The sequence below is a fragment of the Carlito syrichta genome, unplaced genomic scaffold, assembly GCF_000164805.1.
Source record: "Carlito syrichta isolate Samal-C Ts95f unplaced genomic scaffold, Tarsius_syrichta-2.0.1 Scaffold315142, whole genome shotgun sequence".
Taxonomy (NCBI): Eukaryota; Metazoa; Chordata; class Mammalia; order Primates; family Tarsiidae; genus Carlito; species Carlito syrichta.
The window spans coordinates 1,400,959-1,428,048 of NW_007259238.1; the positions used below are offsets into that span (position 1 = coordinate 1,400,959).

The 27,090-nt window shown below is 42.7% G+C and overlaps 1 protein-coding gene across 1 annotated transcript; it reads right to left on the bottom strand.

The window, feature by feature from the left end:
• Positions 1 to 5,543: 5,543 nt before the first annotated feature.
• PLPBP (pyridoxal phosphate binding protein) lies at positions 5,544 to 26,360 on the bottom strand. Its single transcript, XM_008072377.2, has 8 exons — positions 26,192 to 26,360; positions 23,938 to 24,045; positions 23,825 to 23,860; positions 22,921 to 22,996; positions 11,508 to 11,642; positions 8,167 to 8,309; positions 7,629 to 7,727; positions 5,544 to 6,427 (listed from the first exon to the last, which is right to left on the bottom strand). Exons 1-8 carry the CDS (start codon positions 26,288 to 26,290, stop codon positions 6,296 to 6,298), a joined length of 828 nt encoding a protein of 275 aa, XP_008070568.1. The 5' UTR covers positions 26,291 to 26,360; the 3' UTR covers positions 5,544 to 6,295.
• Positions 26,361 to 27,090: the final 730 nt, after the last annotated feature.

Consider the following 27,090-nt stretch of genomic DNA (forward strand, 5'->3'; position numbering starts at 1 on the left):
CGTGAAGATCCACACCCTGCGAGAGGAAGAAGGTGTCTCACGCAGATCCTGAAGCCTCCTAGTCACCAATCAGGGCAGGACGAGAGCCACACGCAAGCGGCACCACCTCCCCACCAGAGGGTTCTGCCAAGGGGCTGCCCTCATGATTGCACAGGCACTAACATCCCAGCCCTGATCAAAGCAGCCCTGGAGTGCTGGCAAACTCCTGGCTTACCCAATGGGGCTGGTCAAAGAGTAAAACAAAGCACAATCGCTTAGGGCTCTCCGCCTTGGGGTCCTTCCAGTGGTTTGTGTGAGAAGGGTAATGAGGGAGACTGGCGGGAAAGTTGATGGAGACAGGATACACAGAGGACAAAAGGGAGAGATATAGTTAGGCCCATCCAGGGCGCCCCAAATTAGGGGCCACCTTCCCTTTTACTCCAGTGCAGGAGATGTTCCCCTGGGGAAACCTGAAGAAAGAAAGGGCCAGGGTGAGATGGGGCTGGCTGGGCTCACATCCTGATCGGCGGCTCTCTCTGTATGAAGGAGTCTGAGGAGCCTGGAGACCAACGGCAGCTCCGTGAGCCTGCTGCCCAGCTGGGAACCCCCTCCCCAGGACCCCAGCCTGTCCCAGCTGAGAAGCACTGCTGGCAGAGGCCGCCTCTACAGATCTCTGGCTTTATCTTCCCCACACATTGAAGCCATCAGTCCCTGGCCCTCCGACTGCAGCCGGCCTAACTCCTGGTCAGAGACGAGCCTGGAACACACTCTTTCATCCAAACCAGACCTGCCCTCCTCCAGCTCCTCACTGGGGGGAGGGGGGCCGGGGCAGGACCTGAGCCCAGGCTCCAGTTTCAGAACTTTTAAACTCTTGTCCTCTATTTTGATCTCCTCTCTGAAATGTTTACGAGGCCACCTTCCACTCTGGGCCCCTCGCTCCACCCTCATCCTCCAAAGGAAACTTTAGTCAGTACTGCAGAAACAGGGAATTCGGGGGGCCCCCAAGTCCTGAGCTGCTCCATCAAAGCAGCAAGCACCCCTCAGTGCCTCATGTTCTGGGGAAGCCAAATCAAAGGCAAACCCTGAATTCCTCTTGCTCACGGCCAATAAAAACCTTGCTCCAGTGCCGGCTTCCTTTGCTGAAATCAGATATCTTAGTAATAAACAAGTCCAAAGGCAGGGAGAAGCTCTTGCTTCTTTCTTCTGATTAGTTTTTCTTCCTTTAAAAAAATGTTCTCTCCTATAACAGGACACCAGCCCCAGAAACTTGAGCACAGAGGCTGCCCTCTCCTGCCCTCACCACACCCCCCACTCCTCCAGAACCTTCCCCCTGGGCTCCTGTGGGGGTGGAGGGATGGGACCTGGCTTCCCGAGGACCAGATTGCTCAGCTCAAAGCAGGTCAAAGGGGCTCCAGGAGAAGAGGCCTTTGCTGCCTGGGAGCTGGCTGCTGGCTTATAGGGAGAGCTTTCAGTCTGTTGCTGCTGGTGGCAGTCAAAACGGGAAGGTGGCCGCCTTTTTTCATTTTTAGAAACATGGTCTTTGTTGCTCAGGCTATAGTGTACTGGTGCAATCAGCTCACTGCAGTCTTGACCTCTTGGGCTCAAGTGATCCTCCTGCCTCAGCCTCCTGAGTAGATGGGACTATGGGTATGGGCCACCACGCCTAGCTAATTTTTTTTTTTTTTTTTTAGGAGATGAGGTCTCACTATGTTGCTTGCCCAGGTTGGTCTCAAACTCCTAGCCTCCTGCCTCAGCCTCCTAAAGTACTGGGATTATAGGTGTGAGCCACTGTGCCCTGCTGGAACCTTTTTTCCTAAGACAATTCTGCTAAATTCCTCTCAATTTAATACCATGGGGTGGTGCAGAGCCCAGCACAGTGGGTTTTAGTGCTGAGTTCACAGTCAAGGCAGATCTTGGGCATCAGAGCGGCCCATAGGGCAAGAGGCCTCAGGGTTTTGCTCCCTGCAACTGTCTGTCCTTGCATGTCAACCCTCTCCTGGGCCCCCTCCTGTCCTCATCCCATCCTGGGGCAAATACAACTCCACATGTGGCCTGCTGTGAAGGCGTGCCCTCCCCCGATGTGCTGACATCTCTCCTCTTCCCTCCCAAATAGGTTTTTAAGTGACTTTGCTGTCAGAAGATGCTATTCTGTTTGTTTTTCCTTCTGACACTATCTCTCCGGAGAGTTTCTGGTCAAGAGAATTATGTGAAGGCTGCAGATTGCACGAGAATTGCGCCTAATGGGGAACAGACAGCCAGGACATCTTTCATGTCCAGCCAAGTTTTTTCCCCTCCTCTTTCTCTCTCTCCCACTTCTCATCTTCCCTTTTTGGCTTCAAAGTTGGCCCTTGTTTGTGCTTGTTTCTTTGGTACATCTGGTGAATAAGGTCACACATTGATTTTATTTTGGAGATTGGCAGCTGGGTCAGGCTCAGCTCTGAAGCTGCAGAGGAGCGCGGCTCCCCGGGAGGGCGGGCGGGGGAGCCGCTTAGACTGGCTAGCGAGAGCTGGCACTGGGAGACCTTCAAGAAGGCTCTCCAGCACTCAGAGTGGCTCTCTCCCTTGTGACCGCAAAGCTCAGGGGCGTGAGCTTGTAAAATTTATTTTTAATACAAGAAAGGTGCCAAGAGTCGCTCCCGCGGTCCCCACCATGGGCCATTTCAGCCGGTTTATGCAGGACTTCATTGGAAAACAAAGAGTTAGCTCTGAGACCCCAGGGGACCCTCGAGTGATTACAGAAGAGGAGCTTAAGTTTAAGGACCCTGTTCCTTGTAAGCAGCTGCTCAGTCACACAGAGCCATGGTTGACACACGGTGATGCAAACTGGAGGGAAAAAAAGCTCTTTTCTTTACCTATGTGCTTCTTGGGGGGAGGGCAGATTAGTCCAACATGTTGGTAGACGGTCTGGATTCTTTTGGCCTTAGTCATGAGGCTGATGTAACAGTATTCAACTGATCATGGTAAAGACAGCCACAGTTCCCAGAGAAATCACTTCCACTCACACCACTGACGACATCCCACCCTTCCTGCAGCCCTTCAGGAATTGGTGGGTGAGTCCTCTCTGTTTCGAAGATTGGAATGCACCGGGCCACTTCTTTTCTGGATAAAGATGTCTTGGATTTCAAGAACGTCCCGTCTGACCTCATTCCTCTTGTGTCTAGCCTTGAGGAACAGAATTCACTGCCGGTCCAGTCCCAAGGGGGAGGAGGCACACCAAGCCCAGCAGCCTGTGGGGTAGTTTGAATCTGGGGGAGGAATGTGCATGGGAGGGAAGCAGGATGACAGAGGGAGGCAGCTGAGCCCACTCCAGGCTGGGTTTCATTCTCCCTTCTCACCCCCACTGCTTGTGGTTTCAAAGTTTGTTCTGCATTAAGATGCGTCAATTCTCAACTATTTTAATAGACGAAAAACACACATTTCTTTTATGGTGATAAAGCTCTTTTAAATGAAAGCTGCAAATCTAAGTATATGCTGCTTCTTAATGATTAAAGCCAAAACCAGAAGATACCAGTATGGTGTAGTGACCAAGCTCTGGACCAGAAGTTCTGAGTTTATTTCTTGCTCTGCCACCAACAAACTCACCTCAGACAAGGAAAACACTGAACTTTCTTTGGGTCTCAGTGCCCTGCCCACAAAAGGATGCCACCAAATAGCTTCAAATACCCCATGGGCTGTTGTGAGAGGGCAACCAGAGAATATAGCAGACAATGCTGTTAACCATCATGGTTAAAAACAAGGGAGAGGGAGGGGTTACAATTTGAGTATTAAGAGGTTGCTTTAAGAAGTGTGACAGAATTTATGGGGAACTCAATAAACCTTGACAGATTATTGGGAGGTCTTTGAGCATCTCAAGCCTTCTGAGGCTGGTTTTGGGGCAGACACAGGCCCAGGTCATGGATCCAGGAGAGGTGTTATGGTAATTACAGAAACTTGCCTTCAGAGGCTGTCTTCAGGGCAGACACCATCATGTGTCACAAAAGTCTGAGGCACATCCTGGTTCAACTTTCTGCAAAAGGTGCTGTCCTGCTGGGGATTCACTGGACACACGTTGTTTTCCTTCCCTCATTTGGACCTGACTCAGCCTCCCCTGGCTTGCCTCCTTCATTGTGCTTAACCTCCAGGCACACTGCCAGCAATCTTTATTGCTCAAGGCATTTCATCTCTGCCAAAGGGCTCCACAGCCATCCCAACATTCGCAAATAAATAGGTAGTTGAAAGCAGCTAGTGGCTCTGCAAGTCACTCGTATCACCTGGGAAAATCATGTCCTCTGGCCTCCATTTCTGCCCATAGAGTAGGGGTGGGACTAAACAACCAGGAGTCCCTTTTAGGGCAAACTGCTGACCAAGGAGCCCTAGTGCCTGCTCCTCAGATTAGCCGATGTCGCCACCTACAGGCGATTACAGAGTTCTTGCAGCAAGAGGTAACCTCTATTTTTCTAATTCCCCAATGCCTCTATTTCATTTTCTTGCTCTCAGAAGTTCAGAATCCCTCTTTCATCCAGTGTGGCTTTGGCCGTGTCTGTGACCTGAGGGAAGCCCTCCTCCAAAGCCATGCTGGCACAATACCAAGAAACGGGCACAGCTGCTTCCTGCTGGTTCCAATGCCCCCTCCTGTGATATTCACTCACTACACCAGATCATAAAAAATAAATCTTTTAATTGCTTTGTAATTGGCACAGATGGTATAATTCACACGCACATTTTTATTTAATAGACTCTGAAATATCACACTATAGCTCTGAAACAGTGCAGGAATCATAATGGTTTGAGTTTTACAAAAGTACATTCAGCAGCAGCATCATGTTCTGACAGTTATTTCATAAAATTAAAGACTGGGGCTGGAATAAATAAGAGAAAAAGCCACCTAGAAAATAAACGGTGACCCACACTGAAGTCATCTGTCATGACTATTGGGGAATTTTGTTTTCGGGTTTTTGAAGATCTTGATACTTCATTAACAATCAAGAAGAGTTGCAGAATCCTGGCTTATAAACACGGGGGGTGGGGGCATGTGCTCGGAAGTGTTCCCAGGAAAAGGAGTGTCCAGGTCGGGCCTTGCTGAAGTCATGAGCTGGTTTTGGAGGAATCTTTCATTTCTGAGGAATAATGAGACTCACTGGTCTTTAATTTAAAAAAATCACCATAAAAAAGATTATGGTGGAAGAGATATCACACCATTAAATTCTCACTAAGTCCCAGAAGAAACTCCAAGTCCTGTCTCTTTAGGGGGATGTCAGAAAGGCCCAAGTCCCTTTTGTTACTCCTGTAATTTTAGGGTCAATACTACAGGGTGGCCAATGACATAAACTCTCATTAGCAAGGTTTTTGTCTTTGTTTAGAGACTGGGTCTCACTCTGTTCCCCAGGCTAGGGTACAGTGGTGCAATCACAGTTCACTCCATGTTAAAGTCAGTGGCACAACCCAGCCTTGAATTCCTGGGCTCATGTGATCCTCTTTCCTCAGCCTCCTGAGTAGCTGGGACTACAGGGATGAACCACTATGCCCAGCTAATTTTTTTCATTTTTTTTTTTTTTGTAGAGATGGGGTCTGGCTATATTGTCCAGGCTGGTCTCAACTCCTGGTCTCAAGTGATCCTCCTTTTTGGTTTCAAAGTTTTATTTTGGAGACTGGCAGCTGGGCCAGAGCTCAGCTCTGAAGCTGCAGAGCAGAATGGCTTCTGGGGAGGACAGGTAAGGAATCTGCGAGACCTCAGCTTCCCAAAGTGCTGGGATTAAAGGTGGGAGCCACCATGCCCACCAAGCATCAATTTGTGTTTGGAGAATTAACTTGAGCCATTTCATGAAGTTCCCTGCTGCCACTCCAGAGTAGAGAATATCTTCACATATCTACCGGCTGGGGTAGAATCTGGGGGCAGAAATCACCTTGTTTCAGAGCAGCACTTTGGATGATGTAGCAGGAGCCTGTAGGGAGCTGTCAACCATGGGAATGCCCTGTTCAAGTGGGATGACACAAGGGAATCCCTCTGACTTCCACAATTATAGGCATCAGTGACATACTGATGAAAAGGCATCCACAGACTGGTTCGTGTTCCTGGGAAGAATTCATTATTGAACTCAATTCCTGGCTATTGATTTGGTATGTGTTCTGCAGAAGTGCCTGAATTTCACAAATTCAATCAAAGCCACTGCTTGGAGGGAGCTCCTACGTCAGAGACTAAGCACAGATGATTTCCATTAACACACATCATTAGCACTCCCTCCAGGCTGCAGGAGAACATGACTGTGCTGTAACATAGGGAATATCAAAATGAAAACCTAGGTTAGTGCATAGTTAGTCTTGCAGGCTGTTCCTTCACTCAGTGGTCCTGTGCCATCTCCACTGGGGCCTTCAAGTCTGCTGTGGGCTTGTCTGGGACAGCTTTCTTTGAGTAATCCCGCTCTCCAAAAATGGTGCTTCCTATTCGGACATTCGTAGATCCTACTTCAATCTGTGGGAAAGAAGAGAAGGTATTGGGGAAGAAGTCTAAAGTAATGAAGTGCAGCAAATGCTGAGGCTGTGCCTCCCCTTCTGGCTCTCGAGAGGCTTCCATGAAGAACAATGATGCTGCAGCTGAAGATGTCTACAGGGTAGGGGTTCTCCTCAGGGAATTTCACCTCTGAGGGGATGTTTGGGAAACAAGCAGGGATTCCTTTGGTTTTCAACGGTGGAAGCATGAGGACAGTCAGGGTCATTAGACATCTGCGGTGCACAAGGACACAGCACACAGCAAAGCACCATCTTACAGCCTACATACCTTTCCAGTACTCCAGTGGCAGGTAGACCAAAAAAATCTCCTTATTACCTGAGCATAGAATCAAATTTCATCTTATTTATAAAATGTATTTTTGCACTGTGTTAAGAAATATAACTTTCCAGGAATGCAAGTTTATGCTTTGATTTTTGGAACTTTACAAAGTTATTTACTATTTCAGAAACTCACATATTTGATTTGTCAATCCAGTATACTTGTGTCAGTTTATATTTACAGCTGTTGCGTTTTTGGCGAATCTATACCTAAGATGAAGCCTCAGACCACGTCACTGTGATTTACTGTCATATTGATTTACCAGCCATGCCCAAGCACTTGCATAATGAAATGCCTGTTAAAATATAGCTTAATTTAGATAATTATATCAAATTTAAAAAAATTAGATGTCAGGCTATAACTTCTATAAATTTCTTTTCAGAAAAGAAGGGGCAGCCAGGCACGGTGGCTCACGTCTGTAATCCTACCACTTCGGGAGGCAGAGGCAAAAGGACTGCCTGAGCCCAGAGGCTCAAGATCAGCCTGGACAACTTGATGAGACCTTGTCTCTTCAATAAATAAAAAAAGTAGCTGGGTATGGTGGTGCACACCTGTGGTTCCAGCTACTTGGAAGGCTGCGGTGGAGGGATCACCTGAGTCCAGCAGGTTGAGGCTGCGGTGGCCGTGAGTGTGCCACTGCACTCCAGCCTGGGCAACAGAGGAAGATTCCTACTCAAAAAAGGGGGGGGGGGCAGAGTGTGGGGCACAGGTAGATGTTGGAATAGTTGAGAGCCACCTACTGCTCTCATGAGGCATTTCAAAGGATTCTCCAGCAAAGACCTGCCCTTGCTTTGGCCTTCTGGGGACCCCTTGAGGCAGACAAAGGGACTAGAAGGATTCTCACCGCATGCTGGAAGTCCATGGACATGCCCATGCTCAGTTCCACCTGGTCAGCAGGGATGTTCAGCTCTTTGCACAGCTCCTCCCGGAGGGACAGTAACACCTGAGATAAAGACAAGGGTGACTGACACCTGTTTTATTCTTCTCTGATGATGCCCAGAAGTGGCTGAATCTGAAGTCTCTGACAACAATTATGTATTCCTCATGATTTCAACACCTGGCAAAATTGGTAGGAGTTACTGAAGGGGTTTTTAGCAAGTTACTCCACTTCCAAGAAAACTATCATTGTCATTGGAGAGGAAGCAAGAGCTCGTTTTCTCTAAAGACTGTGCTTTCGCCAAGTTCAAATTGAGTTGAGGACGGTCTGTGGGGTGTGGGGAGCTTGTTTCCTCCTTTCTTTTATGAGAAGAGCTCAGAAGAGGGTTAGAGCGCCTGGCAGGCATGTCTGGGTGCCTCTGGAGTTGGCCGCAGCAGCCAGCCCTGCAATAGCATGGCAGCACCGTGCTTCTTTATTACTGAGTAACCCTTCGGCCCCCCAGTACCTGGAAGTCTGGATTTGGTCCTTGACTGAGATCATGTCCGAAGCTTCCTATGGTCATCAGTCCCACGAACTCCAGGCTGGGACACTTGGCATTTATATGCTCTACCATGGTGATCGTCTCTGAAGGTGGAAGGCCGTGTTTACCTTCACAAAAAGAAATGGAAGACATGTGTACCATATGGTGAATGGTTAGGAAGATTCCGTTTTCATCTTTTCCTTATGACAGAGCAGGTGACTCCCAGACAAGAAAACCTCTTCAAATAACTTATCCTGAAGTACTAAAGAGTAACTTTATATTTGGGGTCTTCTATGTTACTTCCCTCCTGGTCAGGTTCTGAATTTCTCAAGAAAAAAGCTGAAAATTGGATTCTCTTTACTCCATGTTAAGATCACAGCTGAGAACAGCTAGGGAAGAGAGAAAACAAAAAAGTCTTGCTTTTCTTAGAATACCAGGAAGATTAACATTGCTAAAATGCCAGAACCACCTGAGAATTATTTTTCTAAATCTGATGCTTTTATAGTTTTGATTCATGAATAGAATTGCAAAAAAATTAAAGTACATATTAAACAGTTTTGACTATATATTTACTTAGTTTGCTGATTAACAATCAGAGAATCTGCAGCAAACAATGATTTGTTATGCAGTTATAAGAATTATTATTAGCCAGGCTCGGTGGCTCAGCCTGTAATCCCGCACCTTTGGGAGGCTGAGGTGAGTGGATTGCCTGAGCCCACGGGTTCGAGACCTGTCTGGGCAGCGAAACCTCATCTCTACAATAAATCAAAAAATCAGCCGGGCGTGGTAGCGCATGCCTGTAATTCCAGCTACTTGGAAGGCTGAGGCGAAAGGACCGCCGGAGCCCAGCAGGTCGAGGCTGTGGTGGCCGGGAGCGGCCACTGCCCTTCAGTCTGGGCGACAGAGTGAGACTCCAACTCAAAAAAAAGAAAAAAGAATTATTATTATTATTTTTTGTAAAGACAGGGTCTTGCTGTTGCACAGTCTGGTCTTGAATTCCTTGCCTCATGTGAGTCTCCTACCTCAGCCTCCCAAAGCACTGGGATTACAGGTATGAGCCACCATACCCAGCCTTAAAGATTGTTGATATTGCTTTGCCCTCATTTATAAGATGGGGATGCTAAGAACATTTACTTCGATCTTTAAGTAGGGCAAATTACAGCTAATTATCAATAACTTATGTAATAAAGACTTGATCTGGAGTCAATTTAAAATTTACCCATGTTGATAAATGTAGTGTAGCTATAATCTAGGAGATACACACACACACACACACACACACACACACACACACACACACACACACTATAATGATAACTGTTAAAATCTACTGAACACTTATGTTCCTGAGAGATTTTCATTTAACTCAATAACTCTATGAGGTAAGTACTCTTACTATCTCCATTCTAAAGATGGGGAAATTGAGGCACAGGGAGGTTAAGTACCTTTTTCAAGGAACTTAGTTCAAACTGGAAACTGTGAAACTGGGATTTGAACCCAGACAGCTTGACTCTAGGACCTGTCTGGAAAACAGATGCCAATACTGTGCTCCTTCATGCTAAGATTTGATGAATACTGGTGCTTTGGTGGTTGTAAGCAAATGCCTGATCTGTAAACGTTTATTCTTAACAAATGCAAGGGGGACCCAAAAAACCCCAGAATTTATTAAAAATTGTGTATTTATTCTTACATGTTTAAACCTGTCATCTTCAAAGTACTTTCTGTTTGATGCAATGCACGTATCAAGACGCTTTTTCCACTGCTCAAAACAGTTTTTGAACTTGTCAATTTTGATGCCTTTTAGTGCTTCTGCTGTTTTTTGTTTCACTTCTTCCATATGGGCAAAACATTTCCCTTGGTAGACTTTTTTCATCCAGGAAATAAAAAAAAAGGCACTTGAGGCAAGATCGGGTAAATAAGGAGGATGGGGCACAGGGATCATGCTGTTTTTGTAAAACTGCTGAACACTCAGTGTGATGCAGGTACAGGATAGGTAAATCACCCATCATGCAATGGGCAAGTGTGTTGAATCTCCAAAAAAAATTCACTGAAGCTGGACACAGCCTCTCACAACAAAGCTAGCTAGTACACTGATGCTGATGGGTTCCTAGAACACTTACCTAGCAGGGGAAGCCTGTACTCCAAGAAGCCCACCCACCAAAAAAATAACTTTTTTTTTTTATGGTCCCTTCTCGTAGCTATCAAGTAAGATGTGCAGGGTTCTGTGCTAATAGTTTTGCCTGCATTGCCACATGCAGTTCTCACCATACCCTCTGAAGTAGGATATCATTGCCAGAAAAACTGAGGTATGGAGAGGTGAGGTAACTTACCCAAGGTTACAAAACTGGAAAGTGGTAGAGCTCAACCCCACGGTCTATCTGACTTCAAAGCCCATGTTTCTTTTTTTTTTTTTTGAGTTGGAGTTTCACTCTGTTGACCAGGCTGGAGTGCAGTGGTACACTCATGGGCACTGCAGCCTCGACCTGCTGGGCTCAGGTGATCCTCCTGCCTCAGCCTTCCAAGTAACTGGAACTACGGGCACACTACCACGCCCAGCTAATTTTTAAAAATTTATTGTAGAAACGAGGTCTTGCCAAGTTGCCCAGACTGGTCTGAAACCCCTGGACTCAGGTAATCCTCTCGCTTTGGCCTCCCAAAGTGATGGGATGACAGGCAGGAGCCACCATGCCTGGCCAAAGCCTATGTTTTCACTCAGTATGTTACACTGTTAATTCAAGCCCCATAAAGATACTCACTGACTGGTACTCACAGTAAATTTCTTCTACTCTCTGCCAATGTAATACTAAGTAATATATTTTAAGACCTGAGAAGTAGTGTACACATAACTTTGTACTCTTATCAGAAGTGATGGTGATATTTGGGGATTTTCAGATCAGTCACAATCCCCTTTTGACTCTCCCTCTGCCCTCCTGAAATTAAAATATAATACACCTTGATGTAGTTAAGAATGATATATGCAATTGCTGGGGTGGGAGGGGTGATTGACAGTAGTGGGATTCTGCCAGGGGAGGGGGGCACACCTCAACAAGGAGTACATCAACAAGTATACGTGCATAATGAACATTTGTATACTTAACCCTGAATTGTACCCCACATCTTTAAAATTAAAAATTAAAAAAAAAAGAATGATATATGGATTGGCTTGCATGTCATTATGCTACCTAGATCATATATAAAACAGCTTATTTAGAGGCCCATGATTTGTTTCCACAACCTTATCCACCAGATACTTAGGTCCACCATTCTCCCTGAGCTTTAACCAACCTAAGGGAAGAAAAATCTACAGTTCATGTCTGGCCACTTACTTTCCTCTCCACTGGTGTTAATCTGGATCATGACCTTTAACCTTTCAGGAGAACCTTTCTTCTGCCAGGAACTGTTTACTTTATCTGCCAACTTCACAGAATCCACTGTTTCCAGCATGAAGAGATTGGGGACAGCTGTAATGAGAAAGAGGCAAGATAGTAATCCTCATTTACCCCATTCCAGCAAGGAACATATAACACATCTTTGACCTGGGAGAGGGAAAAACATCCTGGGAAAAGAAAAAGACAGTTAAATCTTAGTTCTGCTAAGAAGACGAATGTGACAGTTTTACTAGATCAAATGTCAGACCATTCCTGGCTAGTCAGCAAAGACAAATAAGGAAAAGGAAACACTGACATAAACAATCATGCAGCATATGTGTCCATATGCTTCAAGAAGCTGGTAACTGGAGAGACTCCTACTAGCAGACTTGATCTGATTAAGCCTCAGTTCAAATTGAGAGAAACATGTCAAATGATAATGAAGAAAGGATAATCAGTGGAAGCCAAAATGCTTTCCTGATATGATATCACCATGTTTGTAAATGTTCTGTGATTGGGTGCCCTTATTTAATAAGAACATCAGGATAACCCACACACTGAAAGCTAGGTGAGACACTAAAGTCATCAGAGCCACCTTCTTTTTCAAAGACGCATGTGAAGTGTCAGCTTTGTTTCAGATAAATGACCACAATGATGATGAGGATCGAAGCCACACCAGTAGCTTCCTTTCATTGAACACCAAAAATCCTCTGAGAAGTATGCTAATCACTTCATATACATTATTTCTTTTTAATCTTTATCATAGCTCACAAAGCACTATTACTATCTTCATTTTACAGAAGGAGAAACTGAGATTCAGAAAGGCGAAAGTTAATTCAAGGTCTCAAAATTAATAAATACTAGAGGTATGATTTGAACTAAGACAAGCTGACTTCATATTCTTAATACTGAATTTCAGGTCAGACTACTTTGCTTAAAAAGTATAAATTTCAAAAAAGCGACCAAAAGTATACACGCTTAATGTAAAAGAAAAAAAAAAAGAAAGCAATATAGAAGCACATGCAGTAGAAGGTCAAGGTCCCTCATCCTGGAGGATATAATTCTGAATTACATTCAGAATGAGAATTCTTCCATCTATTTCAGTGTGTATTCATCCAACCAAACACACACACACACACACACACACACACACACACACACACACACACACACATACACACACACACAAATGTATAATTTCCTGTTATTCTGGGTTTTTTTTAATAACACAGATTGGATCACACTAAATGTTCTATGGGTTGCTAGCTTCCATATTGGAGATTTCTCCACATCAATACCATAGATCCATTGTTACTTTTAAAAACTGCAGCAATCTACAGAACAGATAATCGCAATTTATTTAACTATTCCTCTTGTTAATGGTCATTAGATTGTTTCCTGTTTTTTTTTTTTTTTTTTACTGCGAAAACAAAGCTTAGTTATAGAAAATTGTGCATATGTACAGGTATTTCTATAGAATATATAAATTCCTAGAAGTGAAATCACTAGCCAAGGAGGAAGTATAATTTCAATTATGTAAGAAATTATCAATTTGCCATCCAAAAGACCCTACCATTTTATTTTATTTTATTTCTTGAGTTGGAGTCTCACTCTGTCGTCCAGGCTGGAGTGCAGTGGCACGCTCCCGACCACCACAGCCTTGACCTGCTGGGCTCCGGTGATCCTTCCGCCTCAGCCTTCCAAGTAGCTGGAACTACAGGTGCGTGCTACCACGCCCGATTAATTTTTGATTTATTGTAGAGATGAGGTCTCAACAAGTTGTCCAGGCGGGTCTTGAACCCGTGGGGTCAGGCTTTTCACTCACCTCGGCCTCCCAAAGTGTGGGATTACAGGCTGAGTCACTGAGCCCAGCCAGACCCTACCATTTTAGAAGCTTCCTGGTAAGATGCAGGAGTACTCATTTACTCATCCCCTCAAAACACTGGAGTTTTTATAAATGATTGGTGAAAGTAAAATTTAATATTTTGTATTTCCCTGATTGGGGCTAAACATTTTTCATTTGATTACTGGCTCTTTGTATTTTTTCCCCTTATAAACTGCCTGCTTTTTTTTTCTCTTTCTTATAGATTGAAAAAAAATATTTGTAGTTCTTTATGTATTCTGGACATTAACCTCTTTTTCCCTTTTAAAATATTGTTTTCCTCTCCGTCTGTGCTTCTCTTTTGCCTTGACATGCAGATAGTTTTAATTTTCGTGTAATTAAATATGCTAGTTATTTCATTTATGGTTTCCAGATTTATGTCTTGTTTAGAAAAATCTTTCCTAAGCCCAAGAAAATAAAAATATTTTCCTATATCTTATTCTAATACTTTTATAATATTGATTTTCAAGTAAAGATTCTCTAGTTGGAAATTACACAGTGAGGAATAGAACTAAATTATTCTCTCAAATAAATAGCTGCTTGTCTTACTTCCATTTATTACACATAAATAGGCACCCTACTTCCCACACATCCAGTATGAAATAACTTTTAAAAATAATATATTAGACTTCTGCTCCAAGACAAGACGGATTATAGGGACCAGATTCACCCTCCCACTACAAACAATCACGTAGACAAAACATATGAGCAATGGTTACAAGAGCTGGATATCACATAATGCAAGCCAGTAATCTCTGAGAGGTGGGAAGCAAATGAGTTGAGCCCTACAACTGTTCCGGCTAACTGCCTGAAGACTTTCCAAAATATGGCACAAGATTGGGGAACATAGGCAGGGTATGGTGGATTCTGAACTGAGGAGGTGGTGCTGAGAGTCTGGCAAAACGAAGGCGGCTAGAGTTCACCAGTCAGGATATGGGAGAAGAGAGATGCCAGTGATCTGTAAGGGCTTCTTTCGAGTATTCAGCTGGGTACTCATTAATGTTTGCCTGTGAGAAAATTAAACAAGGTTAGGGAAAGAAATATTTGAAAGGATTAGAAGAAATAGTGCCTCAGGTTCACAAAGGGAATGTGGAATAGTGACTATTCCTAAAAGCTAGGCTGAAAAACTCAATATTTATGGGGCACTGATGGAGTATACAGAAGGATCTTGCCTTAGTAATGGGGAATAATTAACCTTAGACTAAGCTGTTTGGCTATACCTAAGCTGGAAGTGGTGGCTCATGCCTGTAACCCTAGCACTTTGGGAGGCAGAGAGTACTGCCTGAGTCCAGAGGTTCGAGAACAGCCTGGGCAACTTGTCAAGACCTTGTCTCTACAGTAAGTCAAAAAATTAGCTGGGTGTGGTAGCACACGCCTGTGGTTCCAGCTACTTGGAAGGCTGAGGCAGAAGGACCACCTGAGCCCAGCAGGTCGAGGTTGTGGTGGCCATGAGCGTGCCATGGTGTCTGGGGGTCAGAGCGAGACTCCAACTCAAAAAAACCCCCAAAACTCTAAAAAGATCAAACTGTTCCCATGTAACTTAACTGTTCCAGAATAAAGCTCAAGAATATTTCTAGGAAAACAAAAACAGATGGTACTCAACAAGAGAAATTTCACAAAGTCTGGCCATCCAAATGAAGATTACCAGGTATGCAATCAAGCAAGAAAATATAGTGCATAATGAGTTAAATCAGTCAATTGAAACTGATTCAGAATGGATAAAAATGAAATAATTATATAAAAACATTAGAAGTTATAACTGTGCTCTATATATTAAAAGAAATAGAGACATAGAAGATATTAAAAAATGATCCAAATTGAACTTCTATTATGAAAATTACAATGTGTAAGATGAAAAATTCACTGAAGGGATTGATGGCAAATTATACAATGGCCAAAGATGATTTGCCTTGAAGAAATTATTCAAAATAAAATTCAGAGAGAAAATAAAATTATAAAAGTGAAAAGGGCATCAGTGAACTGTGGGGGCACCTCAAGTGGCCTAACAGGTAACTGGAGTCTCTTGAGAAGTGAAGAGAGGAGGCAGAAACTAGAAGTAAAAAAACCAATGATTCCAAAATGGTTCTAAATCTAATGAACGCTATAAATCCACAGCTCCAAAAAATTGAGCAAACCCCAAGCACAAAAATCAGATCGATCAAAACCAATGATAATGAGAAAATCTTAAAAAATATCCAGAAGGAAAAAACATGGTTACATACTGAGAAATCAAGATTGGTATGATATCGGATTTTTCATTAGATACAACACAAGTGAGAAGACAGTGAAGCAACATCTTTAAAGTACTGAAAGAAAAAATTTGTCAATCTAGAATTTATAGTCAGCAAAATCTTAAAAAAAGAAAGAAAGAAAGAAAGAAAGAAAGAAAGAAAGAAAGAAAGAAAGAAAGAAAGAAAGTAAAGGTACAAGAAAATTCAAAGGGAAATCCACATGAGAAGGAATGAAGTTGAACCTCTTCCTTAGACTATATACAAAAATTAACTCAAAGCCAGGTCTGGTGGTGCATGCCTGTAGTCCCAGCTACCTGAGAGGTGAAGGCAGAGGCCAAGAGTTTGAGACCAGCCTGGGCAACATCACAAGACCTTGTCTCTTAAAAATCAAAACAAAACAAAACCCAAATAGACCTAAAGGTGAAACCTAAAACTACAAAACTCTTAGAAGAAAACAAAGAGGTCTTGATTTTGGATTAAACAATAAATTAGATATGACACCAAAAACACAAGCCACAGAAGAAAAAACAAATTGGAGTGCATCAAAATGCAAAACTGTTTTGCTACACTTGACACACCATCATCACTAGTCCCCAGAATACAAGAGGGGACCAAAAAAAACCTGGAACTATCTTTTTGGAGGGTAGGCCCCTTGTAGTATACTTGGAATTTGTTCCTCCGGATCAAATGGTCAACCAAAGTTTATATCTGGAAGTTTTGAGAAGGTTGCATCATGATTTGCAAAAGGAACATCCTGAGTTGTGGCAAACTGATGACTGGTTCTTCTACCATGACAACGCACCTGCCCTCACTGCGCTGAATTTTCAGCAGTTTTTGACCCAAAATGGCATGATCCCTGTGCCCCAACCTCCCTCTCCATTTACCTGATCTCCCCCTCACCATCCCCCAGAGACATTTTTTTGTTTCGATGGATGAAAAAAGTCCTCAAAGGGCAATGTTTTACAATGGGGAAGAGGTGAAACAAAAACGCACTCAAAGTCATCAAAACCGATGAGCTAAAAAATTGAGCAGTGGATAAAGCATCTTGATAAGTGTATTCCATCAAATGTAATATTTTGAAGGTGACTGGTTTGAACACATAAGAATAAATACATAATTTTTAATAAATAAATTCTGTTTTTTAGGTTGTCCCTCGTATATAAGGAACTTTTACAACGCAATAACAAAAAGACAAATAATTCAATTAAAAATGTGCAGAATTTGGCTAGACATTTTCCCAATGAAGATATACAAACAGCCAATAAGCACATAACAATATGTCCAACATCATTAATTAGAGGAATACAAACCAAAAGCATAAGGAATTACCATTTCACATATTTTTATGACTCCATTTTATCTTCTTTGTTGACTTAGCTATAACTCTTTATTGTGTTATTTTACTGGTTCCTCTAGGGTTTAACATCACACTCCACCTTCAAGTGGTATTATATCACTTCATATACAGTTTAAGAACTTTATAATGGTATAATTTTGTTTCTTCCCTTCTGTTTTTTTCTGTTGTCATCATGCATTTTGCTTTGTTACATATGTTTTAAATCCCACAATACATAGTTATTTTTGCTTATGTATGACAATATACAATAATATTAAAACAATAGAAAAAAATGAGATTGATAAAATTGGTAAACCTCTAGCTAGATAGGTAAGGAAAAAAGAGAGAAGATAACAAATTACTAATATCAGGAATGAGAGCTGCTATCAGTACAGATTCTACAGATATTAAAAAGGATAAAAAGAAATATTAGAAAAAAAACCTTATACCCATCAATTCATCAACTTAGATAAACTGGACAAAACTCCTTAAAAGATACAAAGTATCAAAGCTCACCCAAAAAGAAACACTATGTGAATACCTCTATGTCTATTAATGAAATTTAAACTACAGTTTAAAAACTTTCCAAAAAGTAAACTCCACTTTGCTGGTGAATTCTCCCAGTAAACAAAGAGAAAATATCAATTCCACAAACTTTTCAAAAAGACTAAAGAGGAAGAATACTTCCTAATTCATTCTATGAGGTCAGCATTACCCTGATATAAAACCGAGATAAAGATACAAGAAAACTATACATCTATGTCCTTCATGAATATAAAAGCAAAATTCTAAGCAGCAAAAATTCTAAGCAAAATTTGACAAATTTAACAAATCAAATGCAACAACAACAAAAATAATACTTTGATTGGGCTTGATGGTTCAGCCTGTTATCCCAGCACTTTGGGAGGCCAAGGAGAGTGAATTGCCTGAGCCCACAGGTTCGAGACCAGCCTGGGCAACTTGGTGAGACACTGTCTCTACAATAAATCAAAAATTAGCCGGGCATGGCAGCGTGCACCTGTAGTTCCGGTTACTTGGAAGGCTGAGGCAGAAGGATTGCGGGAATCCAGCAAGTAGACTCATTCCTGGGTGACGGAATAAAATTCCAACTCAAAACAAAACAAAACAAAAACAACTTCATGACCAAGTAGAGTTTATCCCAGGAATGCAGGATTAGCTTAACATTTGCAAAAATGTGACTCAATATGCTAACAAACTAAAAAGAAAAACTACACGATCATTTTAATACATTAAAAGCATTTGACAAAATTCAACTCTATTATTATTATTATTATTATTATGAGTCTGAGTCTCACTCTGTCACCCAGGCTGGAATTCAGTGGTACAATCACCTGCCACCATACCTCACCTGCTGGGTTCAGGTGATCCTTCCACCTAAGCTTTTCAAGTAGTTGGAACTATAGGCGTGTGCCACTATGCCTGGCTAATTTTTTGATTTATTGTAAAGATGAGGTTTTGCCAAGTTGCCTAGGCTGATCTATAATACCTGGCCTCAGGCAATCCTCTAGCCTCCAACTTCCAAAGAGCTGGGATTACATGCATGAGCCACTGCAACTGGACAACATTTATTCCTGATAAAATCTCTCAGCAAACTAGAATTAGAAGGAATTTCTCCTTTTGATAAAGTGCATCTATGAAAAACCCATGCATCCACTCTCAGCACTTCTATGCAATATCATACTGGAGGTTCTAGTTAGTGCAATAGGCAAGAAAAATAAATAAATGTCATCCAGTTTAGAAAGGAAGAAGTAAACTGTTTTTGTTCATAGATGATATCATTATGTATGTGGAAAATCCAATGGGATCTATTTAAAAAGCAACTAGAACTGGTAAGTAATTTTAGCAAGGTTGCAGGATGCAAGATAAATATACAAAAATCAAGATCTATATATAGGTTAAGTATCTCTTACCTGAAATGCTTGGGACCATAAGTATTTCAGATTCAGGATTTTATCAGATTTTGGAATATTTGCATATACTTAACCAGTTGAGAATTCCTAATCTGAAAATTCAAAATCTGAAATGCTCCAATGAACATTTCCTTTAAGTCTCATATAGGCACTCAAAACGTTTTGGATTTTAAAGCATTTCAAATTTCAGATTTTCGAATTAGGGATGTTCAATTTGTACTTGCAAAAATCAGAAATTGAAGTAGAAAAATACCATTTACAATAGTATAAAAATATGAAAAACTTAGGGATAAATGTGACAACAGATGTAGAAAACTTATACAACGAAAAGCTATAGAATATTACTGAAATTAAAGACATAAATACTGAGCTACATCTCGTGAATGTGTTAGGAGATTCAATATTTTTAGTATGTCAAAATGTTCCCCAATTGATCTAAGATTCAATACAACTCGGTAGACTTAATTTTTTTGGTAAAAATTCACAAGCTGATTTATAGAGAAACGCAGAAGATCCACAACAGACAAAACAACTTTGTAAAAGGAGAACCAAGTTAGAGGGTAACAGTATCTAATTTCAGAAATTATTCTATAGCTCCAATAAATCAAAGTAGCATGGTATAGCTACAAAGGTAGACAAATGGATCAACGGATCAGAGCAGAGAGTCTAGAAATAACCTGACTTTTGACAAAAGTGCAAAGGAAATTCTGTTGGAAAAGGACAGTCTTGCCAACAAATAGTGCTAAATCTGACAATTGGATACTCACACGCAAAAAAACCAAAAAAACCAAAAATTGAATCCATTCTTTGTACCACATACAAAATGGATCATGAAGCCTAATGTAAGACCTAAAACTATAAAGCTGCTAGAATAAAACATGTGTTCTTAGTCACTACACTATATTATCAACAACGAGGCCGGGCTTGGTGGCAGCTTGTAATCCCAGCACTTTGGGAGGCCGAGGCAAATGGATTCCCTGAGACCGTGGGTTCGAGACCAGTTGGCAACTTGGCAAGACCTCGTCTCTATAATAAATAAAAAATTAGCCAGGCATGGTAGTATACGCCTATCGTTCCAGCTACTTGGAAGGCTGAGGCAGAAGGATCACCAAAACCCAGCAGGTCGATGCTGTGGCCATGAGCATGCCACTGCATTCTAGCCTGGGTGATGGAGTGAGACTCCAACTCAAAAAAATTAAAAAATTAAAAAAAAAATAAATTGATAAATTGGACTTCATAAAATTAAACACTTCTGTCTTTCTTATTTTTTTTTGAGTTGGAGTCTCACTCTGTCACCCAGACTGGAGTGCAGTGGCCGCTCCCGGCCACCGCAGCCTCGACCTGCTGGGCTCTGGCGATCCTTCCTCCTCAGCCTTCCAAGTAGCTGGAACTACAGGTGCGCGCTACCATGCCCAGCTAATTTTTGATTTATTGTAGAGATGAAGTCTCGCCAAGTTGCCCAGGCGGGTCTCGAACCCGTGGGCTCAGGTACTTCTGTCTTTCAAGATACTGTTTAGTTGATGAAAAGACAAGTCATATACTGAGGGAAAATACCTGCAAAGCATACATCTGCTAAAGCACCCATATCTGGACTATATTAAGAATTCTTCCCAGTGCTCTAGAAGGCCAAGTTGGGAGAATTGCTTGAGGCCAGGAGTTCAAGATAGCCTAGGCAACATAGCAAGACCCCAGCTCGACCAAAAAAAATGAAATAAAAAAAAAGTAACCAGGTGTGGTGGCACATAACTGTGGTCCCAGCTATTTCGGGGGCAGAAGCAGGAGGATTGCTTGAGTACAAGAATTCAAGGCTGCAGTGAGCTATGACTGTATCCTTGTGCTCCAGCCTGCGTGACAGAGCAAAACCCTGACTCTAATAAAAGACATAAAGAATTCTCTTGTTTCAACAGTAAGAAAACAACCCAATTAGAAAACAGACAAAATATTTTTAATAAACACTTACCAAAGAAGATATACAGATGGCAAACACGAGAGAAGCTCATTAGCTATTAGGGAAATGCAAAGACATCACCATATACCTATTAAAATGGTTAAAATTGGCCAGGCTCGGTGGCTCAGCCTGTAGTCCCAGCACTTTGGGAGGCTGAGGCGAGAGAACTGCCTGAGCCCATGGTTTTGAGACCAGCCTGGGTAACTTGGCAAGACTTCATCTCTACAATAAATAAAAAATTAGCCAGGCAAGGTAGCATGCGCCTGTAGTTCTGGCTACTTGGAAGGTTGAGGCGGAAGGGTCACCTGAGCCCAGCAGGTTGACGCTGGGGTGGCTGTGAGCAGGTCACTGCACTCTAGCCTGGCTGACAGTGAGACCCTGACTCAAAAAAAAAAAGGTTAAAATTTAAAAAGACTGACCATACTAAGAGTTGACAAGGATGTGGAGAAACTTGAACACTGATAGTGAGAATGTAAAATGGTATAACCACCTTGGAAACATTTGCCAGTTTCTTAAAAAGTGAAACACACATAATGGGTACAGAGTTTCAGTTTTGCAAAATGAAGAGTTCTGTGAATGGATGGTGGTGATGGTTGCAGAACAATGTGACTACACATAATGCCACTGAACTATAGCTTAAAAATGGTTAAGATGGCAACCTTTATGTTACATGCATTTTACTACAAATTTAAAAAAATTAAACATACGCTTACCATGTGATTTACCTATGCCACTCTTAGGTATTTATTCCAAGAGAAAAGAAAGTATGTGTCCATACAGTGATTTGTACATGAATATTCATAGCAATTTATTTGTAATAGCCAAAATCAGAAGCAACCCAAAAGTTCAATAACAGGTGAATGGATAAGCAGACTGTGAACTATTTATACAATGGAATAATACTGAACAATGAAAAGGAATGAACCTTTATTATTCATATAAACATGACGAATCTCTAATTTTGCTGAGTGAAAGAAGTCAGACAAAAAGAAAGTATAAACTCTGTGATTTCTTTTAGATAAACCTCTAAAAAAAAAGGAAACTAATCTACAGTGACAGGAGGGATTACCAGGGATAGGAGGAAACTTTTGGGGATGATGGATATGCTCACTATTTGGATGGTTGTGATGATTTCAGAGGGGCAAACACATGACAAAACTTATCAAATTGTACACTTTAATTATGTGCAATTTAAGCTAATTATACTTTAATAAAGCTTTTAAAAATAATACAGATTATTTAAACTTTGACACCTTGAAAGAAATGCAAATACTCAAGATCACCACACATGAATGTCATACGGTTAGGTTTTTCTGTAGTTAATTTTTAACTTTACTGTATTTTATTTACTATATTTTATTACTATTGTATTATTGTATTTTATTTCCTGTAAACTTTTAGTTAAAGGGAAAAGGGTGAAAATGCCTCCTTTGTAATTAAAAGTTAAGGGCCAGGCGCATTGGCTCACGCCTGAATCCCAGCACTTTGAGAGCCCCAGGTGGGAAGACTGCTTGAGCCCAGGAGTTTGAGACCAACCTGGGCAACATAGTGAGGCCTCATCTCTACAAAAAATTATAAAAAATTTGCTGGGCATGGTGGCGCATGCCTATAGTCCTAGCTACTCCAAAGGCTGAGGCGTAATGATAGCCTGAACCCAGGAGGTTGAGGCTGCAGTAAGCCATGATCATACCACTTCACTCCAGCCTGGGTGACAGACTGAGACCACAACTCAAAACAAACAAACAAGCAACAAAAAACCAGCATGGGCTACAGTTCGTTAAAACTTATCTGAAAGACCACCAAATAATAAACACGAGGTAGGGTAGGTTTCCAAGTATTATATAAGCCAGTTAATTGTGGATTCATTCTGTTCTTGACATGATGTCTTCTCCTTATCTTAAGACCTCAGATTTTTTTAAAGGAAACTCCAAAACACAAATGGTGTACTGGCTATATTTTAAAAGCTGCTCTCTCTTCCACATAGGGTAGCATAAGCAACACAATAGGAGAGCACTTTTGTCTTCATATTCAGTTTTATCTTACCCATCAATTTGTTGACATTTTGTTTCTGTAGGTGGCCAATGAAGTGCCATTTGATCTCAGGACACGAAGACAGAATCTGAAGAGAAAAAGGTAACCATGTTTGACTCAGATTTTATGGAGGTCTTGCCAGCTCAAATACCTTGCACACTTCTTGTGACCTTTCACATCTACACTGCTCCTTAGATGTAATAAACTGCTATTATACCTTCACTTGGCCTCCTAATGAGGTAAAAGGACACTTAGAGGAAAAATCTAAGGCTTCTGTTCTGTTTCCGTTCCTTGTTTCCATCAACTCCCTTCATCTTTAAGATATCACTCATCAGCCGGGCTCGGTGGCTCAGCCTGTAATCCCGTGCCTTTGGGAGGCTGAGGTGAGTTGATTGCCTGAGCCCGCGGGTTCGAGACCCACCTGGGCAACTTGGCAAGACCTCATCTCTACAATAAATCAAAAAAATTAGCCAGGTGTGGTAGCGCGCACCTGTAGTTCCAGCTACTTGGAAGGCTGAGGCAGAAGGAACGCCGGAGCCCAGCAGGTCGAGGCTACGGTGGCTGGGAGCAGCCACTGCACTCCAGTCTGGGCAACAGAGTGAGACTCCAACTCAAAAAAAAAAAAAAAAAAGATATCACTCATCAAGGATGAACTGATTTAAGCTTTCAAATCTCAAAAGGATCCAAGATTACAGCAAGCTAAAATCACCATTCCAAATAGCTACAAAAGAGACAACTGTTGTCTGAATAAAGAAAAAAAATCTAGCTAAGAATTATTTGGGGTTCAAGGTGTAAGTGGACACTTCTAACCTCAGCCCAACTTCCTGCTCTAAAGCACAACCACCACCACGGGTCTAATTTTCACCCAAAGAGCCTAGATTTATATAAAATTTAAAGAATTCAGCTATCCACTTACTTTAGGATTTGATGCTTTTTCTAGCAGTTCCTGAACCTAAACGATAAAAAGAGAACAAGTCAGAAGTCTAGCAATCAGGATGTTTCCAAAAGTACTTTGGGAAGGGCTCTTACATAGTTCTCCCCGAAGGTGCGCTGGCCATGACTGTAGGCCTCAATCACCATGTCTGCAGGTTTGGTTTTGCTGACTGCTACTAGCCGGGGCTGGATGGCTGGGAGATCCTGCCAAGAAAGAAAGAGCCACATGAGTGAACATTTGGGAATATTATCCCAGTGAGTCCCATAGGACAGATCCTGTAAATAGATCAGCATAGATCTCAACTTGGCATTTGGTAAGATCCATTTTCCTAACACTGCAGGCAGATCAATATCAGATAATTGGAATCAAATGTCTTTTACATGCATGCTTTTACATGCATCTTAATTGTTTATTAGCTACCTTAATACAATACTTAACAGAAGACATTTCTATCTCAGGGTGCCTGGCAAGTTAAGGCAGTATTTCTTTAAAGTATGGTCTTTGACCAATTGTATCAGCATTACCTGTGTCCCACTCCAGAACTAATAAACCTGAATTTCTGGGGCTGAACAAGCTTTCCAGATGATTCTCATGCATACCAAGTTGGAGAATCACTTCATTAAGGGAAGCCACTTCTGACTCCTGAAGTCCCGAGATTAACAGTTTTGGAAACTTATTCTGGACTTGGTGTGATTATTAACGTTTTCCCATTCTCTCTAAAAGTGGCTGCTTAGGGAAGCCATGTAATTGATAATTCAATATGTAAATTAAGAACTAGTGGCATTCCAGCCTGGGCAACATAGTAAGACCTCGTCTCTATAAAAATAGAAAAATGATGCAGGCCTGGTGGCACAAGCCTATGGTCCCAGTTACTCATAAGACTGAGGCAGAAGGATCGCCTGAGCCCAGGAGGTTGAGGCTGCAGTGTGCCATGACTGCACCACTGCACTCTAGTCTGGGCAACAGAGTGAGACCCTGACTCAAAAGAAAACAAACAAAAAAGCCAGAACAAAAAACTAGTGGTAGGACTGAGACCAGAACACAAAAAATCCTGGACTAGCTGACATTATCCCATAGCAACTAAATCCACACAGAGGCAAAAAGAGATTAATTTATCCTTACATGGTTCAGTCTTCATGTATCCCGTCACACCCTGGGATTTTCACAGAATCACAGTAATTCTGAGCTGAAGGAGTCAGGTCAATTAGCAAAATGTCTCCTCTTTCTTCCTTTTGAGGGGCTGCGTTACCAGTCTCTTTTATGAGACCATGTCAAGACTCCTAGGTTGTGTTAATGAATTGATGGTAGTGGAGGACCTGGCTGCCTGTTCCAGAGAAAGTGGAACAGGGAGCCCATCTGCCTGAGTGCTTTCCTGGTAGAACCTCCCAGAGTGATGTTTATTAAGGGAATCCCTACATTTCTCTTGGAAAATCACAGAACATTAACACCAGAAGAGAGTTTAGAACTTTCAGAGCTTATCCCATTACCAGTACTGAGAGGAAACTGAGGACCAGAATAAATGACTTGTTCAAGGTAACATCCACTGAGTAGTCAATATAGGTCTATAGCAGAAAGACTATACTGCAGGTCGTGTATCTTCAGGCCAGTATTCTGAGTTCTGATACCATAAATGATTGATCAGAGAAAACTTTGACCTCTCTGTTCAGGTCTATCTCACTCTACACTATTCAGTTTAAACTTGCGCTGTGGTGAGTAGATTTTGATCCTTGGTCTAATGAAAGTCCAAGAGGAGGCAAAATACACATATGCAAAAGAAAAATTCTCCCCTTAACATGCTTAGGATGCGATGTCAGGCATCCTGCCCCAGACGTCAAGTGCAGCAATCCCAGTGCCTGCGGAGCGCGGCAATCCACCCTCACCTTGGCCAGGAAGCTGGCATTTTACTGAGCACCTACTACCTGTCAGACGTCGCCACACACGTGATCGCGGGGGGACCTGGCCTCCTTTGGTACTCTTGAATCAGACGTTTTCTTGCAGCCCGTGGGCACAGGCCTGGCCCTTCTCGCGTCCGTTGAGGCTGTCTACATCTACCTCTACACGAAGCAATGGGTAAATGACCGCAATGCCTGGACACTAGTCATTTTCCCGACGCAGCGGGTGCCTTCTGCTCCAACTTGAGTAACCTCCAGAAAACCGAACAGATTCGTGCGGAGGAGGCCGGGAAGCCCTTCGCTAGCCTTTCGGGGGCTTTGCAGCCTCCGCCCACGCCTCGCGGTCGGCGGATCCCGCCTCTCCGGGAGACCCCTCTGCGTCACCGTGACGACCTGTTCCCACGCAGGTGTCCCTCTCCTCAAAGGGCCCACCGTCCCACGCAGCCACCCTCCTCACCCGCGGCCGCCGCGCCACTGCCTGCTGCACGCGCTCGTTCACTGCCCGCAGTGCGAACCCGACTCCCAGTTCCGCCGACATGCTGCCAGCTCTCCACATTCCCGGGGGACCGACGCAGAGCCCCAAATCCCGGAGTCCGCGGGCTGAAACCGCCTTCCGGCCCCTCCCAGCTCGCGCCGTGTGGCCCAATCACCGTTCACCACTTAACCGTCTGACCCAATCAACGCCCTAGCAGTGTGGGAACCTCCCCAGAGGCGGGCTTAGCGGACGGACCGCCCCTCGGTGGCGGCCATCTTGGGGAGGTCGCCTGCCGGCGCTGCTGAGGGAAACCTGGGGGTCTCTGGGCCGCTGCCGCCCCCACCCCAAGGGACTTTTCCGAGGTTAAAAAAACCCTGTTCTTCGGGTCCTGCTCCCTTTCGAGATGTCTTGCCAGGTTTGCTGGTCTCTGGGTTTCGAATGACTGTGGGCTAACGTTTCCGGGCGCAGGGACCAGGATGAGAAGCCGCTGGAGAGGGCGGTGGCTTTAAGTGTGTCACGTGATGCTTGTGAGCACCCGCTCGGTGATGTAAAAGAAAACTCCTAAGGACACGGCAGGATCAAATGCATGGTGCTTTCGATTTCAGATCATTGCTAATAGAAATACAACGTAATCCCCATATGTCATTTAAAAATCCCTCATAGGCACATACAAAGTAAAACTATTTTAATTATGTATTTGACTTAATTTATTCAAAGCAAGATTTCAACATTCAAAATCAATCAGAAAACTAAATGAGATATTTTAATTTTTAAAACCATACTTCGTTTCCGAAGTCTAGTGTACGGTTTTGACTGACAGTGTGCCTCAGTTTTGGCTATCCATGTTTCCAGTGGTCAGTGGCCACTTGTGGTTGGTGCTA

Excerpts from the sequence above, each read along its gene's own strand:
- PLPBP (XM_008072377.2), bottom strand. The coding sequence starts at position 26,290 with ATGTGGAGAGCTGGCAGCATGTCGGCGGAACTGGGAGTCGGGTTCGCA. Across the intron at positions 8,310-11,507 it reads TAACACCAGTGGAGAGGAAA|GTAAACACGGCCTTCCACCT; the intron begins GTAAGTGGCCAG and ends CTTTTTGTGAAG. Across the intron at positions 6,428-7,628 it reads CCATGGACTTCCAGCATGCG|ATTGAAGTAGGATCTACGAA; the intron begins GTGAGAATCCTT and ends TCTTTCCCACAG.